The 20,087-nt window shown below is 42.7% G+C and overlaps 1 protein-coding gene across 2 annotated transcripts in view; it reads left to right on the top strand.

Moving 5' to 3' along the window:
- Positions 1–20,087, top strand: part of AVPR2 (arginine vasopressin receptor 2) — a 167,821-nt gene that overhangs the window by 133,927 nt on the left and 13,807 nt on the right. For both annotated transcript variants that reach the window (XM_089659106.1, XM_089659107.1), the window contains exon 2: positions 5,388–6,264. In XM_089659106.1, the coding sequence (XP_089515232.1) occupies positions 5,388–6,264 (877 nt within the window). The remainder of the gene's footprint in view (positions 1–5,387; positions 6,265–20,087) is intronic.

The raw sequence follows: 20,087 nt of genomic DNA, 5'->3' as shown, positions 1-20,087 counted from the left end.
AATCTTTTGGTGCTGCGGAGGTAATACAACTATGGGGCTGTCACAGGCTCTCAACTATTCCTGTCCTTTCTGCCCAGCTCTAGCGTTTATAGAAGCCGTACCACAGCTTCTATGAATGAAACAGGATCTATGAATGGAATGGGTGGGCCTATCAATCATCCACCCCTCCTCCATTCTTAAATTCAGTTTGATTCATAGAAACTATAGTATGGCTTCTATGAATGGAGGAACTGGGAGGAAAGGAAGGACATAGTTGGCATCTCTTTATGGGAGTCTTAGACAGCCCCTTAGTTGTATTAACCCCCACAGCACTGAAAGATTATGGCACCAGAAGAGGCATCAGCACAAAGGACACATCCCTTGCGCTGATTTTTCTGTTATTAATTTTAGCTACACTTATGCTTTAAATCTCCATCTTTTACATCTCAGCCATCCTTAAAACCTATTTGGTCTTCATGTATGGATCATTGTAGACTAAGGTGAAGCAGAACAATGGCATATTTTTGAATAACAAGGTACTGCTTAATTGGACTGCAGAGAGACTTTGATGAGCATAGTTGGGAATCTCAGGTCGGCAAATAGTAAGCTGGAAAGTAGGTGTGCCAAGAACGTCATAAGCACCCTGAAGATTTTGCACTTGTTGGAATACAATGTTCATGTATTTTTGTACGACTACATCGGTATTCAGTAGAAATATATTCTTCTACTAGTAGATGGCAGTGTTTATACGTTTATACGTTTGTAGCTACATCTATGGTATGTCTTTTTTTTATAATTAAGTTCCTTTTTCCTGTTTGCAGAGAAGCATCATATAAACATGTGGACTTTGCACTGTCTGTTCTGTAGAGCTATATACAGGGCTAACAGCACTGCACTGTGGTGTTACAAATAGGAAATCCCAGCGCTGCCTGCAGGCTTTTGACAGCCTGTGTATAAGTGACTAAGCCAGGTGTTCCTATCTCTGCTGGGAGAGCTGACAACTCATGGGGCCCCCGGGCAATAGGGGATCATGGGGCCCCTGTGTCCTTGCCCAAACTCAAAAAAGCCTATGAAAAAGGTACCAGGGGCATCTCATGGGGCCCCCTACTGACCACAGGCCCTCGGGCAGTGCCCGAGTTTCCAAATGGTCAGTCCGCCCCTGGCTGGGGGTAATGTGTCTCCCCTACATCTTTCAACAGTATGTGTAGTCTGATCTTTTCTGTTATTTCAACAAAATGAATTGCAGCCAAAATTTGTGGTTTTTAATTGGATTTTATTGACGTCCCAGAATTATGGGAATCATTTTTAACTATTCTGAACCTGTTCTTGCTCAGAAAAATTGAACCCTTTAGTCTCATTATCATTTTTTTTTTTTTGCATAAATAAAATAGTAATAAAAAAATCTATATAAAATTAATGAAAATGAACATTTAATGATCAACAACACAAACTTGGGTTCATAAAGCAGCGAATGTGACATTTACCAAAGATTTATGTTTTGATGCATGTGTTTTAAATTAGTTATTCACCTGCAGAGAATGTTGGGGAATATCACATTCGCTGCTGCATACAATGACCCCAAATACAAATCACCAAATTAAATAAGCTAAACTACATTAATTACAACCTGCCAAAAAAAAAGCCCTCTAAAAAAAAAAAAAAAACCAACCTTTTTTTTTTCCAAGTAAATTTTACCTAAGCAGCTTAGTGAGCTAAGCGTTTACACTTCATTTCATTGGCAAAATCTGTCAATTTTTTGGTGAAATCTTTTTAGTCGCTCCACTCAAGCCTGCTCAGTTTTGTTTTAGCTCAACGGCTGTGCATAGACTTCAGAAAGCTGGTTCTCCTGCATACATCTTGCTATCTACTATGATAAACATTAAATGTTTCTATGCAATATTAAATATTTACCCAATAAAAGAGATTTCAAAATATAGTTTTTGGCTTAAACCTAATGGAAAATTTACAAATTTATTTGATATTCTCTTTAAACTGAGTTGCACCCAGCAGTACAGGCTGTAACATTGAGTATGTCCAAATTATAATTTATACATCCTTTTCCTCCAACAATTCTGCCGCGTTCTCACAAAATGTAAAATCTCACCCCTGTGTACTACTGTTTAAATTTCAAATCCAGCTGCCTGACTGCAAAGTGTTCCTGGAAATTGCAGTTAAATACTGACGACAGGTAGTAATTATCATAACCAAATATAGAAATGAATTCCGGGAACATGAATTATTCTGTACTACTTATGCAATCAGATGAACTACACCTGTTTCTGATATGCAAGTTTGGATGTTCTCCATATAAATTAGTATAGTTAATAATAATCTATACAATTCTAGGGAGGATCCTAAAATAAATGCCTTGTTCTTGGATAATTGGACATTCAGACAAACTCATCTAGTGAGACCTAACAAAATTCCAACAATCTGTTACACAAAGGTAACTAGCATTTAAGGTGTTCTAAAATCGACTTTCAAATAATACTATCACTTGTGATAATATTGCTCGACAGGCCACTTTAGCATGCCTTTCTAGTTATAACAAGCTGATGAATCTGATTTTTTTTTTATGAACTGGCAATACATACAATATACTTTTTTAGTCTTCAACATGATAAAATATAATATGTAAAAATTCACTATACTGTACAGTCCCCAGTGTAGCTGTGGCAATGGGCTGCTCAGTTCACAGATCCCCACCTAATCCTACTCAACATTTAACATACAGAAACTAATGTAGTAAAAAAAAACGTTTTGTAAACATTGACTTAAAGATTGAATTGTACGGTATGTGAATTTTTAAAATAAACAAACATTTGAGAATATCTGTCCATACAAAATATTGGACTGGACTACATCATCCAACATAGAATAAGCATACAATAATCACTACTTTATGTCAACATGTCCCATACCTTGAGTGCTGAGAAATACTACCAAAGTGATAGTCTCCAATATATTCAGTTAGAATGTTTTCTTTCTGAGTGCCAATGTTCCACAGCTTGCATAAAATAAAAACCTTCGAAGCAAGTTTGTTCCCAAAGGCAAAGACATTAAAAAAATATAAAACGTCTGCTTGCCTCTAGGGGTTGGGAAGCCAACATAACAAAAGTCTTTTTTTTTTTTTTTTTGGCACTAGTGTAACAACTACTTCTCTAAAGGCTATGACAACTACAAGAACTACAGCAGAGCGAGCAAGTTCTTGCCCAGACATTCAGTTCCATTGCCTCATTTGTATGTAGTGGACTGGAGTGTTGGGCTATAGAGCACAATAAGCAGCTTAAAGTGTCTCTGTTATGGGAAAAGTATAATGGCCACCATTGCTGGCCTTCATTTTAAAATTCTAGTTTCCAGGCTTTTTCTGGCTTCAATAAGTTTGAGTCTAGCTACTGTATAACTATTCCAGGTAAGGGACTCAAAGTATTGAAGCCAATGCATCACATGACAGGCAGGGAGCGTAAATTTTTAAAGGAGAGGTCAGAAACAGTAGTCCTCATGCTGTTTGCATGACAGAGTCAATGTGTGGTGGGGGTGTCAAAAATAGTACTCAAGAGGAGCTGAGAGCTTTTCCACTGTGTTTATGGAGCACTTCCTGATCCATTGGGTTGGTGATCCAGTAGAATAAGGCAGCAATCCGGTGATCTCTAAATAAATGGTCCTATGACCACTAATTATAAACACAGGGGGAAGTCCATTAGACTTGTGTGTCCCTGTCATGGGTTCTAGGCACCGTCTTGGGGAAGCCTATGATATTGATACATGGGCTTCTTGTGAGACTTTGATAACCATTTTTGGACACAAATATGAATAAATAGCACAGCCTGCATCACATAAGGCACCCTACGTAGAAAGTATATAGAGGCAGGAAGAGGTACCAACTTTCTATGGACAGATAGGCCTCATCATTAAGGCTGTAGCAGGATGAAGACCAGGTAAACACTGGTTGCAAAGAACAGGCTATTCTCAGGAGAAGATGTATCTGTGGGTTGCCTTCCAGGGGAGCAGTTGACTATTACTCAGAGAAACAGTATTTGGGAGTTTAAGGAAGCTTGAGTAACGTCTGGAGAAGAAAACCCATGCTTTGTTTTAAAACAAATCTGAAGTTATTAGTTCATTATTATCAAAGGTGGCGTAGAAGAACATTGCTTGTCCAGTTGTTGATACTGCAAAGGAATTTTCTGAGCTACGTTACCTTTGGACTGCTACAGTATGTCGTAACTTGCTTGTACCTGAGGAGCTCAGCCCTGTTACTACTACTACTGCAAAAAGGGACTTTGCTCACTCCTAAATTACTTACTGCTGCAAATTAAAAAGAAGTTTGTTATCTTCTTCAGCCAAAACTTCAATAGTGCTCAACTAAGAGATCAGCTAGACATCCTCAGTGTGAACAGACTGGTCATTGATGACAACAAGCAAAAGAGTGTGTTTACCTGGCTGTGGAAAGTAATTTGTGCTTAGCTGCGGGGCGAAGCAAGAGGAAACCTGAGCAAACCTACAAGTGGCCCTCACAAGAGTGCCTCTATATATTAGCAAGTACAAGTTTACTTGGAGCCACTTAAAAACTAGTTTCTATTTGGGAAAGTTTGGAGGGTGGAAAGGGACAGTTTTACAGGGGCTTTATTATTGCAACACTGTAAAAAAAAATTGTCTTGTTCAATAAAAGTGCATTTGATGATAAACAGAGATTTTCTTCATTATTGTCTATACCCCCTGTCCTGTGACAGCCCCCCCACTCCACTCAGTTCCTCCTTTCATGTACTTGTGGTTGCTATTAGGAAGTGAGAGTAACTTACCTGTGATAGATGGAAATAACAACTAAGTTTTCTATTGTATCCAAAATAAAGGTTTTGACTTGAGTTGAACTTGTCACTCCATTGTTGGTGATCTTTCCTTTTCTTTGTCTGTAGTGATACTGATAGGAAGATCCAGAAATGTTCTTACACAGCAGCTTTAGAGTTTAACATGTGAGAGGTCTCAGAGGCTGTATTAAGGTTCTTCTATGTAGGGCCTTTCCTCTGCAACTTTTCGTGAGTGTGCATTATTTCCTATTACTATATTTCCACATTTTTAGTTGATTTGTGAAAAGGGTTGCATAGATTGGATTATACTGCAGGAAATAAAGTTGCCACCTGTCTAGCTAGGGGTATGTGGATCACACGATCACCTGAATAGAATTAATCATTCTTTGGCAGATATAATGGTTTATGTATGTATATTTAAACTGATTGCTTAATCATTGCTCCTTTCTAAGAGACTTGGCTGGGGTTCTAATCAAATCATTGGCCTAGGCCCCCTAATGTAATAAAAGGTTTCTGGATATCTGATTACACAGTTGCAGTTCAACTGAGTTGTAGATATTTTCTTACTCTTAATAATTTCTCTTCATATTTTGTATTTTACAGATGTCTGAGACTGAGAGCCCCCTTGCCAGTATCAGTACCAACATCACTGGTGAAGACGCGAACGAGCTAAATCCTTACATCACACAATGGAGCATTGCTCTCCTAACCATCATCCTGGCTTTGGCCACCTTTGGAAACCTACTGGTTCTTTTCACCCTCCTTAGGCGGAGGAAGCACAATGCCCTCATGCACACATTCATGATCCATCTCTGCCTGGCAGACTTGGTGGTGGCTTTCTTCCAGGTTTTACCACAACTTATCTGGGACATCGTTGACCGATTTCCAGGTCCAGATTTCCTGTGCCGCTCAGTAAGATATCTTCAGGTCGTTGGGATGTTCGTATCTTCTTACATGATTGTGGCCATGACCTTTGATAGGCATCAAGCTATTTGTCGGCCTATGATGACATTTAAAAAGGGTTCAGCTAGGTGGAATATCCCTGTCTGCTTGGCATGGGGGGCATCTGCAGTTCTCAGCCTTCCACAGATTTTTATTTTCTCAAGAACAGAGGTCCACCCGGGAGTCTATGACTGCTGGGCAAATTTTGTGCAGCCATGGGGTCTTAAAGCTTATGTGACGTGGATAACTTTGGCTGTCCTCATCCTGCCAGCTTTGTTTATCACCACATGTCAAGTCCTGATTTTTAGAGAGATACACCACAGTCTGCACCTGGGGACAGAAAGGTCACCAGGGTCAAGGCGGAAAGGAAAACTGGTTAATGGGACGAATGGCATGCCGCCAATTTCAGACTCTGGAGTGACAAAGGCCATGTCCAAGACTGTGCGAATGACTCTGGCCATTGTACTGATTTATGTGATATGTTGGGCTCCATTCTTTATTGCTCAGCTGTGGAATGTCTGGAATGAAGGTGCAAATGGTAAGTTATTATTTATTTATTTCAGGTACTTGTATAGCGCCGTCAATTTACGCAGCGCTTTACACATATATATTGTACATTCACATCAGTCCCTAACCCTCAAGGGGTGTACAATCTAAGGTCCCAAACTCACATTCATACATACATATACTAGGGACAATTTAGACAGGATCCAATTAACCTACCAGCATGTCTTTGGAGTGTGGGAGGAAACCGGAGGAAACCCACACAGGCACAGGGAGAACATGCAAACTCCAGGCAGGAGGTGCCGTGGCTGGGATTTAAACCAACGACTCTAGTACTGCCAGGCGGAAGTGCTAACCAATTAGCCACTGTGCTGCACTGGAATCTAAGGTCATAGTTATGTTTACTTATACTTACTGGAGTAATTAGAAAACCTATCACATATAATGATATTGTGGGGGGTTTCTCTGAGATGTAGTGCCTTTCATTAAATCAAGACCAGCCAGGGATGTATGTTTTCAGGGCTTTTGACCCACTTTTATTTAAAAAGAAAGGTTAAAAAAAAAAACACTCACAAGGATACCCTTGCAGGAGTTAGAACATAAATTGTCCAGCCTCCTGGATATTTAGACTTTGTAGTAACTGAGCCTGTCTCCGCACAGACTCACCATGATGTCTCAGTTAGCTTTTTGGCAAACAAAATGCCCACCTGGGTTGCATAGCTCCTGCCTAATAACACATCGGCTCTCAATACACCTCAGGCGATAGTCTGGTAAGATGGCCTCTCTTTGAGGCTAGCACAGGCACTTTGCCAGTGTCTGCTCACACACCCATTTGTTGTTCATACAGCAACTTGCCTCCCAAGGAAAGAAGCCCTGAATCACAGTTAGCCCCTTGATTATGAAGGTGGTCAGGCTGCTGGTCTCCAATAACATATGAACACAGGTTTAGAGGCTTCATCCCTTCCTAGACTTTTCAAAGCCTCCAGACTCCAGAACCCATCCAGGAATTACCAATCCTACAGAAATCTGCAAAACCACAAATCCCCACTCAATAGCCTTTCTCAACCTGCATCAGCAAGAACCCTGTGTGGCATTTACTCCTCTTTCGACCATGGGGCAGGGCACAGCACTGTCACACTATATATATATATATATATATATATATATATATATACATATACTGTATAATAGAGAATCATAAAGTAAAGTATAATATCTTAAACCCCTTCATGACCCTGCTACTGTAAGTTAAAGTGGTTCTAAAGCCATAAGGCAGTTTACCCTAATGCACTACATTTTATTAAGCTAAAAAAAATGTTCCACTAGTTGTTTCCTCCACCCCCTCTCTAAAAACTTACCTGAGTCCTGTATCGATCCAGCACTGTGCTCTTTTGCAGCAGCGCTGGTTTCCTCTGTCCCCTGTCATAGGCTCAGAGACAGCAACAGGAGCCATTGGCTGCTGTCAATTAAATCCTGTGAGCCAAGAGCGGGGGCAGGGCCGAGCCACACTGTGTGTGTCTATACCAGGGGTGGGCAAACTTTTTGACTTGAGGGCCGCAATGGGTTTATATATTGGACCCGGGGGCCGGACCAAGAGTAGATGAATGATGTGTATGTGTCATCCATAGTAAGTATAGTAATATTCCCCCATAGTAAGCATAGTAATTAATCCCCCATATAGTAATTCATCCCCCATAGTAATTCATCCCCCATATAGTAATTCATCCCCCATAGTAATTCATCCCCCATATAGTAATTCATCCCCCATAGTAATTCATCCCCCATATAGTAATTCATCCCCCATAGTAATTCATCCCCCATATAGTAATTCATCCCCCATAGTAATTCATCCCCCATATAGTAATTCATCCCCCATATAGTAATTCATCCCCCATAGTAATTCATCACCAATATAGTAATTCATCCCCCATAGTAATTCATCCCCCATAGTAATTCATCCCCCATATAGTAATTCATCCCCCCCATATAGTAATTCATCCCCCATAGTAATTTATCCCCCATAGTAATTCATCCCCCATATAGTAATTCATCCCCCATATAGTAATTCATCCCCCATAGTAATTCATCCCCCCTATAGTAATTCATCCCCCCTATAGTAATTCACCCCCCCCTATAGTAATTCATTCCCCATATTAATTCATCCCCCATAGTACTATTCCCCCCCAAGTAGTAAGCCAAGTCCCCCCTGTGTCAATTCACTTACCTTTGCTCCGCGCGTTCCTCTCGTCGTGTTCCCGCGCCGTTCCGGTCTTCAGGGCGGACTGTGAGAGGAGCCTAGCTCCCCTCACGTTCGTCACGCTGCCCCGCCTACACACATCCTGACAGCTCCGCTGGCCGGATTAAAAGGTCCGCCGGGCCGTATACGGCCCGCGGGCCGTAGTTTGCCCATTGCTGGTCTATACCATTTCACAGAGCGCTTCTGAACCTCCTCTTCTGGGGTCCCCTGCCAGTGTACCTTTGCACAGAACAGGTAAGTATTACATGTTATTACAAAAAAACCCCCCAAAAAACTAAGCATTATGGCCGCTTTAACATCCTCTCAAAATATTCCCTGTTCCAGGAGAGAATTACTAAAAGTCCTGTAATTTTCAGCTGCAGCAGGATATGATCTCCTGCAGGATATTGCATAATCCAGCTTGATACTCTGCTTGATTGATCTGTAACCACATGACAGATCATGTGATCACCATAATTATATTAATATGGTGATCAAAGGAAAGTTTGTGCTCAGCAAAAACATTTCTTGTTGCCTGTTACGTTTTAGCAGATTCTTTTTGCTCACAGGAGCTTCTGCTGAGAAGTAGAGCCCTGCTATAGGTACAGCATGGTAGAAACAAAACAATTCTGTCTCTAAATCATCTGTAGCAGCCCATTATCTGATCAAATGGGCATCAGAGATTAGAGCTTGGGCAGATCAGCCTACTATTCAGCCTCCCCAAACCCTTTCTGTTAAGATCCAAACACATGGACAGAACTAAACCAAAGAACATGAATGTAATATATTGCAGCTTACCAGTCATTAGATGAGGTGGCTAGATTCATTTTTACTTTTCAGTTTAAGAACATTTTCACAAATATGGAAAATACTCGTTGATCTTGCCAAAGATGTATCCTTGTCAATTCTTGTGAGCTGCTATGAAGATGAGCATATTATATTTTCTATGTAAACTACCTAGCCCATAAGCCACTAGGTAATGGAGATGAACAAAGGCAGAAATGTTAGTAGTCCAGCCTGTGTGAGAACCATGATTTCCTCCATAGGTACAATGGAGGCACCCTAGGACAGGAAATGTTTTTCGCAGGAAGAAAAAATGAGGCCACTGAATCTAAGAACTGGTAAGCTGCAATATTTAACATTTTAAGTTTTTTGGGTTTATTTATTAGTGGTACTTATATAGCGCCATCAATTTATGCAGTGCTTTAAACGTATATATTGTACATTCGCATCAGTCCCTAACCTTCAAGGAACGTACAATCTAAGGTCCCTAACTCACATTCATACATACACATACAAGGGCCAAGTTTTAGATAAGAGCCAACTAACCTACCAGCATGTCTTTGGAGTGTGGGAGGCAACAGGAGTACTAGGAGGAAACCCCCACAGCCACAGGGAGAACATACCAACTCCAGGCAGGTGGTGTCGTGGTTGGGATTTAAACTTTCAACCCTAATGCTGCCAGGTTTAGATTCTTTTTAGGGATTCTATCCAGTGTATGATTGCCCAGAGTGTAATTGGCTACTGTTGCACAGGCAGGCAGGAAGGAAACAAAAGTAGGTAATTGAGCTGCAGTTTTGCTTCCTCTTGACTGCCCAACTGCAAGTTGGCTAGTGGCTCTGTTAGTAGACCCTGTTGCCAAATGCAGTCCATTTAAGTAAATAGAGCAGTGCTGCAACCACAAACCAAATGCTTGTTGCATTTAAATCTCCATTTGGCTGCATAAACAATTCATGAATGAATGCCTGGCAGCCTTTGCTCTACGAACTTCTGAAAAATGATTTGCGGTGATGTGTTTTTCTGAACCCAAACAGAAAATTGTTACTCAAAAGGTGGTATGAAGTGACTGTCATCTCATGTTTATAACCAGCTAAAATCTGTAGTAACGCCCTTTTAACTTGGTGCGCCACATGTCCCATGTGTGAAATGCTAAATTGGTGATAGGACTGGAGTCCTTATAGCCATACATTTCCTTGTGTCAATCAATCAAGCCAACAACAAGGTGGACCTTTTTGACAGAGCAAAGAAAGAGCTGAAGATAGAATTAGTAACAGAAATGAAGGCACAAAGGGAAAGCCACATAGTGAGATGGGAACACTGAGAGCATGCCATAGCTTGTGAGATAACCTTTTGTCTACTCTTAACATTCAGCTTCCTGAAGTTCTCTACCCTTAGCTGTCTTCTGGGAAACTCAGCTGAGACTGGAAAACATCCAAAAAGAGACTTTAGAAAAACTGAAAGAACATAGGATAAACTGAAGTTTTACTAGTGGCAAGACAATGGTATTTTCAGTTAAACTATAAATTATTTATAGCTTTACTTTAATTTCTAGTACTGTTTCAGGCAGAGACAACCTATTGCCAATTATTTTAAGGAGCATTAATGCACATTTTACTGGAATATGTGTAACTATGGTGTTCAATTCAACTTATCAATGGATCATGACTGGAGAAGACCAGACAAATTCTAGTGGGGCTTAACGGCTACAGTGAGGCTGCCCTTAAATACAAACAGATTGCCCCTATAAATCAAGTTTAGAAGCCACATGTACAAAGTCCAAAAAACAAAAGCTTCTAATATTGGTGTTCACTCAGTAAGACAATGTAGAACAGCCTTTCCCTTTCAGGTAGGAAACTGCATCCAATCCACCATATACCAACAACTAATGATACATTATTATAGTAGTCAGTAAATATATTTGTGGTCTATATTATATTTTTGGTAGTCAGAGGAAGGAATGTCACCCATACACATAGCTAAAAAGATCATTGGTGTTAGTGATTACATATTTAAGGCGTAGAAATTGCTCAACCACATCATAGACCTGAAAAGACTGCATTTTACAGCAGCCCCTATTTATTTATAGTAAACAGATTTGTTACTCACACAGTGTATCATAGCATTTATCAATAGGTCATCAAGTACAAGATTGTCATATTTACGCATTTTATGTCTATTGGTTTCACTGCAGTGATCAGCTACTTTATACCTTTATGCAAAAATGACTTCAGAGTTCATCATAAGATACAAATGCAGGTGTAATAAATATTCTGATAAAGGGAATATTAGTAAACTGCACCTGTCTGACATGTATCGTGTTGGAAGGTGTTAGAGCTTATACAGGATTGATGATGCCCCTCTCCCCCCACACCTGACAGTATTAGGACTTTTTGATTGGCTGCTAAGGCCATCTGAACCCCCTTGAGTACACACCAGAAGAAACATTCCTGGATATAACATGGGATCAAATGTGGAACTTTACGTGCTCAAGTTGTTTAAAGCAGGGGCCAGATTATGACCAATGGGAGTTGAAAATGTCTTGGGCCCAGCATCAGGGGGAAATAACCTTGGCTCAGAGTTAGTAGTCAGTTACATAGTACCTGTGGTCAGCAGGAACAGCGGATATAGTAGCCCTTCATTGGTATTACGGGAAGGAACAGTAGCCCATCATTGGGTATTGCGGGAAGGAACAGTAGCCCATCATTGGTATAAGTGGAAGAAACTGTGCCCTATTGTTGGTATCAGTGGGAGGAATAGTGCCTCATCATTAGTATCAGTGGGAGGAATAGTGCTCCATTATTGTTATCAGTGGGAGGAATAGTGCTCCATTATTGTTATCAGTGGGAGGAATAGTGCTCCATTATTGTTATCAGTGGGAGGAATAGTGCTCCATTGTTGTTATCAGTGGGTGGAATAGTGCCCTGTCATTGATATTAGTGGGTGGAATAGTGCCCTACCATTTATATTAGTGTGAAGGATAGTGTTCCATCATTAATGTCAGTGGCCGGAATTATGCCCCACTGTTAATATCAGTGGAAGGATTAGTGCCTCATATCATTGGGAGGTATAGTGCCTTAACCACTTCCCGTCCGGCCGCTGTTTATAAACGGCAGGACGGGACACCTACAGGAGCGGGTTGCCGTCTCTAAACGGCACCTTGTATCTGAGGCTCGTGCGCGGCTCCTAGAGCGCGCACCCGCGAGCCCGATGATCGCCGAGTCCGACGGACACGGTGGATTACGTGACATGGTATGGGACCAATGAAATCGGTCCCATACCATGTGATCAGCTGTGTCCAATAAGGACACAGCTTAAGTGTAAACAAAAGCCGCATGGTGCGGCTTCCGCCTCCTTCTCCTCTCACGGAGTTGTCTGTGAGAGGAGAAACAACGAAGAAGAGGGTTGTAGCTAACTGCCCTCCACCTCAGTGACACCTGATCACCCCTAAAGTGTCCCTGATCGCCCCTAAAGTGGCCCTGATTGCCCCACGTGTCCCTGATCACCCCAATAAGTGGCCCAGATTGCCCCAACAAGTGGCCCTGATTGCCCCCACAAGTGGCCCTGATTGCCCCAAGTGGCCCTGATCGCCCACAAGTGGTCCTGATTGCCCACAAGTGGCCCTGATCGCCCAACAAGTGGCCCAGCAGTGTCCCTGATTATCAGTGTCCCTGATCACCACATAGTGGCCCAGCAGTGTTTCTGATCGCCACAGTGTCCCTGATCGTCACAGTATCCCTGATCGCCGCAGTGGCCAAGCAGTGTCCCTGATCGTCACACAAGTGGCCCAGCAGTATCGCCGCAGTGGCCAAGCAGTGTCCCTGATTGCCACACAAGTGGCCCAGAAGTGGCCCTGATTGCCGCAGTGGCCCAGCAGTGTCCCTGATCACCGCAGTGTCCCTGATTGCCGCACAAGTGGTCCAGCAGTGTCCCTGATCGCCGCAGCGGCCCAGCAGTGTCCCTGATCACCGCAGTGTCCCTGATTGCCGCACAAGTGGTCCAGCAGTGTTCCTGATCGCCACAGTGTCCCTGATTGCCGCACAAGTGGTCCAGCAGTGTCCCTGATTGCCGCAGTGTCCCTGATTGCCGCAGTGGCCCAGCAGTGTCCCTGATCGCCACACAAGTGGCCCAGCAGTGTCCCTGATCGCCGCACAAGTAACCCAGCATTGTCCCCGATTGCCGCACAAGTGGTCCAGCAGTGTCCCTGATCACCACAGTGGCCCAGCAGTGTCCCTTATCACCGCAGTGTCCCTGATTGCCGCACAAGTGGTCCAGCAGTGTCCCTGATCGCCGCAGTGGCCCTGATTGCCGCAGTGGCCCAGCAGTGTCCCTGACCACCACACAAGTGGCCCAGCAGTGTCCCTGATCACCGCATTGGCCCAGCAGTGTTCCTGATCACCACACAAGTGGCCCAGCAGTGTCCCTGATCACCGCATTGGCCCAGCAGTGTTCCTGATCACCACACAATTGGCCCAGCAGTGTCCCTGATCCCCACATTGGCCCAGCAGTGTTCCTGATCACCACACAAGTGGCCCAGCAGTGTCCCTGATCGCCGGATAAGTGGTCCAGCAGTGCCCCTGATCACTGAAGTGTCCCTGATCACCGCAGTAGTCCAGCAGTGTTTCTGATTGCCACACAAGTGGCCCAGCAGTGTCCCTGACCACCACACAAGTGGCCCAGCAGTGTCCCTGATCACAGCATTGGCCCAGCAGTGTTCCTGATCATCACACAAGTGGCCCAGCAGTGTCCCTGATCACCGCATTGGCCCAGCAGTGTTCCTGATCACCACACAATTGGCCCAGCAGTGTCCCTGATCCCCACATTGGCCCAGCAGTGTTCCTGATCATCACACAAGTGGCCCAGCAGTGTCCCTGATCACTGCATTGGCCCAGCAGTGTTCCTGATCACCACACAAGTGGCCCAGCAGTGTCCCTGATCGCCGGATAAGTGGTCCAGCAGTGCCCCTGATCACTGAAGTGTCCCTGATCACCGCAGTAGTCCAGCAGTGTTTCTGATTGCCACACAAGTGGCCCAGCAGTGTCCTGATCATTGCAGTGGCCCAGCAGTGTCCCTGATCGCCGCAGAAGTGGTCCAGCAGTGTCCCTGATCGCCGCAGTGTCCCAGCAGTGTCCCTGATCACCGCAGTGTCCCTGATCCCCGCAGTTGCCCAGCAGTGTTTCTGATTGCCACACAAGTGGCCCAGCAGTGTCCATGGTCGCCGCACAAGTGGTCCAGCAGTGTCCCTGATTGCCACAGTGTCCCTGATTGCCACAGTGTCCCTGATCGCCACACAAGTGGCCCAGCAGTGTCCCTGATCACCGCAGTGGCCCAGCAGTGTCCCTGATCACCATACAGTGGCCCAATCAGTGTCCCTGATCACCTTACAGTGTGCCTGTTCATAAAGTGTCCCTGATCTCTGCCACACCAGTGGATCCTGTTCACTGCCATCGTCTGTGAGGAGAGAGATCCAGTACAGCTAACTGTGAGTAATTTTCAGCCTTTGCACAGAGTTTACACACACTCACAAAACATTGCCAGCCACCTCACTGTATCTCTGATTTTTGCCCAACAGTGACTAGTGTGAACCAACTGCAGCCAGAAGTGGTTAAGAGCCTGATAAAGGCTAGCAAAAGGCCGTGTCTGGTTTTCGGCCACAGTTTGTAGAACAATGGTTTAAAGCATTGCATATTTACAAAATTTACAAAATTGTTTTATTGCCATTTTGCAAGCACACACAGTTTAGTCAAGAATTATCTCATTTTTTATTAGCCCATTGATCTTGCACATATTGTGCGAGTGAAACATTAGCTTAAAAAAAGAAATTTGCTAGCAGGGAGGTTTTTATTGCAGAAGAAATTCTATATATACCTTCTGCACTAAAAGTGGCTTAACTGCCTGCTAGCAAGTTCCTAAAGATTGTACATTGTCATGCGTACACAACTCAGTGTACAATCTTGACATACCTTGATGAAAAAACTCCCATGCAGTGGCATAACAATAGCCATAGCAGTCTATGCAGCTGCTATTCAGCCTAGGAAGGAGGGTGTAAGGGGGACTACGATTGGGGAGGTGTTGGCACCAAACTATGCGAGTCCTGCCCTGATTCTTCTTGGATAGAACAGCTGCTTCCCTGTGGTTGGATTAACCTTCCACCATATTGTGTCATACTACTGGCAGTAGGCTCGCTCATGACATCACTGGCCTGATGTCCTAATATTTTAGAATAAAGGAATGTCCACACATAAAATGCATTTTCTGCACTTTACTGAAACTTTACAAAAATTTCTATTACATCCTACATCACAACTGACATACTATCAGAATTCTTTGGCACAGAATGCCACACACAGGAGTAGAAATTATGTAGCTATAATTTTTGTGCAGAAAGCAAACACATATATGTTAGGCCATCTTCCCTCTACGCCTCTATTCCTCTCCTTGGGAGCACCACAGAATTGGGACCCCTTCACCGTGTTTACTAAGTCCACAGTATTAAGAATTCATAACCTCATCCAGGACCCACAGCTGAGGGCCATGAGGAACAGCCTTTTGTATACCAGTCTTCCATATTATGAGGAGGCTGATAAAGAAAAGTGAACTGTTAAAGCTGAAGTCTGGGGAGAAAAAATTACCAGCCAGTGAGGCTCCCCCTCTACTACAAGAGTTAAATGCTCGTTTTTTACCTAGATTACCAGGAAAAAGGACATTTTAGTTGTCTTATCCCTCCCAGGTAGTTGGACCTCACCTATTCTTTCCAATGCTTCGGGTTGTTGGTGGGCCCTGGGTGTCCTCACTTACAATGCAGGAATGTCACACCTGCAGCTGCTGACCACAATGCTGAAGAGAAAAGGCATCAGGGAACCGGCTGCCTGAAAGGAGGAGACTGTGGGGGAGAGGTAATAGAGAAGTAAAAAAGTGCTTTTTTCTGGTGCTCAGGGTCAGCCATTCTCAACCAGGGTTCTGTTGAACCCTAGAGTTCCTTCTTAGGTGGCTAGAGGTTCCTTGAGTTGTGGCGATCTGACCTCCTGATGGTGGCTGCATAGTTCCTAGCCGATTGCCACATGGCAGAGCCAGCAGCATGACTGCAAGGGTGTCATTCTGGTCTCCTTTTAAGGGGGAGGACCGCCACCAATATACAGGGCATTTTCCCAATGACATCTTACCAGGATTTTCCCAAGACCTAAGAATTACTTCAAGAGTTCTAGAATGAAGAGGTTGAGAAAGTCTGCCCTAGGCAAAAACAAGCAGGTGAGCCTTGTGGTGTAGGGGAGCCCCACTGCAAGGGTATGTTTTTCTGTTTCTCAGAATTCAGCTTTAAGTTTCAAATATAGAAGAGATTTAGTCAGACCTGAGGATCATCCCTAGTCACATATCCTGTGCAGTAAGACGCTAGCTGTCTTACCAGTGTAGATTTATCACCCTCTGAACGTCTGCTACAGACCAAAATTAACCCTGTATGTTTAATGCTGTTAAAAATCCCAAAGTATCTACTCAGCTAAAACCTCGTAGGACAGCTGATATCAAGATGATGTTGATTATTATTACTGTTATTATTTTAACTATACCTTTTATCCACAACACTGGTCCCTTAAATGTACTGGCTATGCTGATAGCTCTTCTGCTACCTGTCCTTGATTTAGGCATACTTTATGTTAAGATCAATGACATGTATTGTCACAGTTGACACTGCAAGCTGCTACAGAGGAAGTTACCCTAGAGGCATGGGGCAACCCATTAAAATTTTGGTATGCAGCACAATGATCTGATATTACAACCTTGTGAGGGCCGGTCAGTCAAGACACCAAACACAGAAGAAGACCAAGGATGTCCGTGGCAGTGAGGGAGCCGTGGACATTCTAGAGCTGGAGCGGGAAGCTCATTTTCACATTAACGTCATCCCAGGCCAGTTGGTTAATTATAACCATTTTACTGGGAAATAGTTATATCTTGGTATGCATCTTAGGATTCTTAGGACAAATAGGAGAAAATATTTTATTTTAAACAATTGAAATAATATTATTATACAATACAAAACTGCACTTTTTTTTAATTTTTGTTAATTTCTCTGCTTATTATGAAAAATATGTTCAGGATATTTAAAAGATGTATAAAAAATTATATTACCAGTATTTTTAAAAAACAAAGTAATAAATATGCTAAAATGAAGGCCTGCATGAAGGTCACATTAGATTATTGTACTCACCTACTGTACACCAGGTTTCCAGTGCGCAGCCACTCCACTTTATATTTTTTTAAAGTGACTCTGCTGGAAATCCATTTTATTTATCTGTGCTGAAAAGGTGGATTTTGTATAGGAAGGAAGTTGTATCCAGCAATGCTATAGCAGGATGCACATTTCTGCAAATGAGACTCCACACCCTGGAATGTTCTCACACCAAAGGGTGAACCTATACAGCTCAATAAACAAGCATGTCCATTGCCAAACACTAAAAAGTAGCCATCTACTAGTAGAATGTAGAAAATTTTCATTTTTGGAACATTCTTTTGATTTGCTAGTCTTATGGGGCAAAACTGGTGATTGTTTTCAACCATTGTGATGAGAAAATGTAAAAGGGCAGGATGGAATGAACACGTTTCTACCAGTATATGTGTTTGTGATAGGGAAATTCTATTCAAGCAAAATCAAATGTTAAAAGAAAATACAATTTTGAGGTACATTTGAGCAATATTCATCAAGTCTCTGTTGTCATTATAAAGTGCATTGATCAGATTTTTCGTAGAAAAATCTACTAGTGTATGGCCAGCTTTAGCAAGTGTTTCTCTTGGATTTGGCATCAGATGCATACAAACACTAGCCCACAATTACTGTTTGGCCAACAATTTTCCACACTGCTGCTTCAACTTTTCAATGAAAGGACTTTGAGCAGAAGGGGGCTAACGGGGTCATCCACTAAGGGAACTTCACCAGGAACCGGCCAAAATTTGAACAGTGTAAGGCCATCTTACAATCAAGTACAATATTCAGCCGAACAGTCATTCTTCTAATCAGTTTGTAAAATTCCGAAGGGTTATTGCAGGACTTCATGGTCATGGTCCAGATCATAAGAATGTTTGCAGAGGGACTGATAATATCTGTTGTAGTGTGGACTGTGGGATGATGTCTGTTGCCAGGGCATTGCTGGAGGACATTGTAAAAATTTACGAGATGTCACAGAGAAAAAACATTAGCGTGATAAGATGTTTTTGAACTGGGAAGAACTCCAAAAGAAATTCTCTTTGAGAAGAATATCTGGTGTTCACTAATAAGCTACTAATGATCATAAATGTTTCTGTAAAATTCCAAGCATGGTCAAAAGTCTCATAAAATAAAAAGCATTAACATTGGATGACCGTATATTCTTTGTCATGTCCTCATCTGTCCATTATATGCCGTAATGAATCAAGGACCAGCAAACACTGATGCTCCTGTGTCTCCCTTTACTTTAGCAAGATAAAACTGAGATGTGTTTTTGGATGCTTCCTAGCATGAGGCAAACAGTAGAACATTCCTTGAGGCAGCATAATGTCAGGTTATCATCTTTTTCCTTGGTCATCAAACATATAGAAGTACCACAAATGGTTCTCGAACACAGTCCTGTTTGTTTTTTTATAACAGCAACTTCAACATAAAAGGCTTCTTTTCAGTATGAGGAAATTTCAGATACAAACAAATAGGCTGCATTTTCTCTGACTAAGCCCTCGTCAAAGGAGAAGGAAAGGGTCTGGCAGTAAGCGACGATACTTTGTGAGTTTGCACTACTTGCAATAAAGCATGTTGGATATAAAGAAAATGGATCCCAGAAGGTATGTACCTATGACTGGCGGATGCTCTTTAACCACTTGCAGCCTGGGCGCTTTATATAAATGCCTGGACAGCTACTTCCTGGAGTCAGGAGGGCATATTAAACAGTCCTCTCGCTCCTTCTGCTCACATGTGCCCTCCTCTAGGATTGCTGTATCTTTCAGACACAGTGGATCACAGATCGGGGTACAGGACCAATGAAATTGACCCTGTACCATATGATTGATGTGACCAATCACATCAATCACACTTGTAAACATAGGCTGCATGTTGCACCCTTTGATCTGTTTCCTCTCACAGCAATTAACAGTACTCGGGGCACAAGTAAGACTTGGAGCGTTAAAAAAAAAGGCCTGGTTGCTCTGATGACATTGTATGCCAGTGCAACCAACCAGTGTCTCTGACAGCAATACAATGTCACCACACCAGTGTAGCCAGTCAGTGTGTCCCTGTACAGCATATAATGTCACCATGCCAGTACAGCTAGTCACAATGTCAACAGACCAGTGTAACAGTGTTTGGTTGAGGGGGGTGCTGCGGTAAACAGGACCTGGTGGTCATGTGATCGCTATGCGATCACATAATCACTATGTCAGCAAAGCTGTTTTGAATCAATCTGATTCATAACAGCTTTGCTTCCCTTCCTAGTGAGCTGTGATTGGCCCACAGCTCTCACATGGTACATGGGTGGGCCAAGCACAGCACATTACCCTGTAACGTGATCAGCTGAAGCCAATCACAGATCACTAGTATTTTGAACTGTTATGAACTTAACCCATTCATGACAGTTCAAAGCAAGCATTGCATTGCAGGAGCAATAACCTTTACTGCTCCTGCAAAGCAAGGTGTTGAAAAAAAAAATCCCCAATCACCCCCCACAGTAGTACAATGTTACTATGGTAACATTGTACTACTCTGATGAAAGTATTAAAAAAATAAAAACTGAAAAAAGTTTTAAAAATTTTCTTAATATTTTTCTTTTAACATTTTTTTTTATTAACTACTTGCCGACTACCCACCTGCAATGTGCGGGCAAGCGGTG

Source organism: Staurois parvus, unplaced genomic scaffold (assembly GCF_062004578.1).
Source record: "Staurois parvus isolate SC_StPar_1 unplaced genomic scaffold, SC_StPar_1.0 ptg001132l, whole genome shotgun sequence".
NCBI lineage: Eukaryota > Metazoa > Chordata > Amphibia > Anura > Ranidae > Staurois > Staurois parvus.
This window is presented reverse-complemented; position numbering and strand designations above follow the sequence as displayed.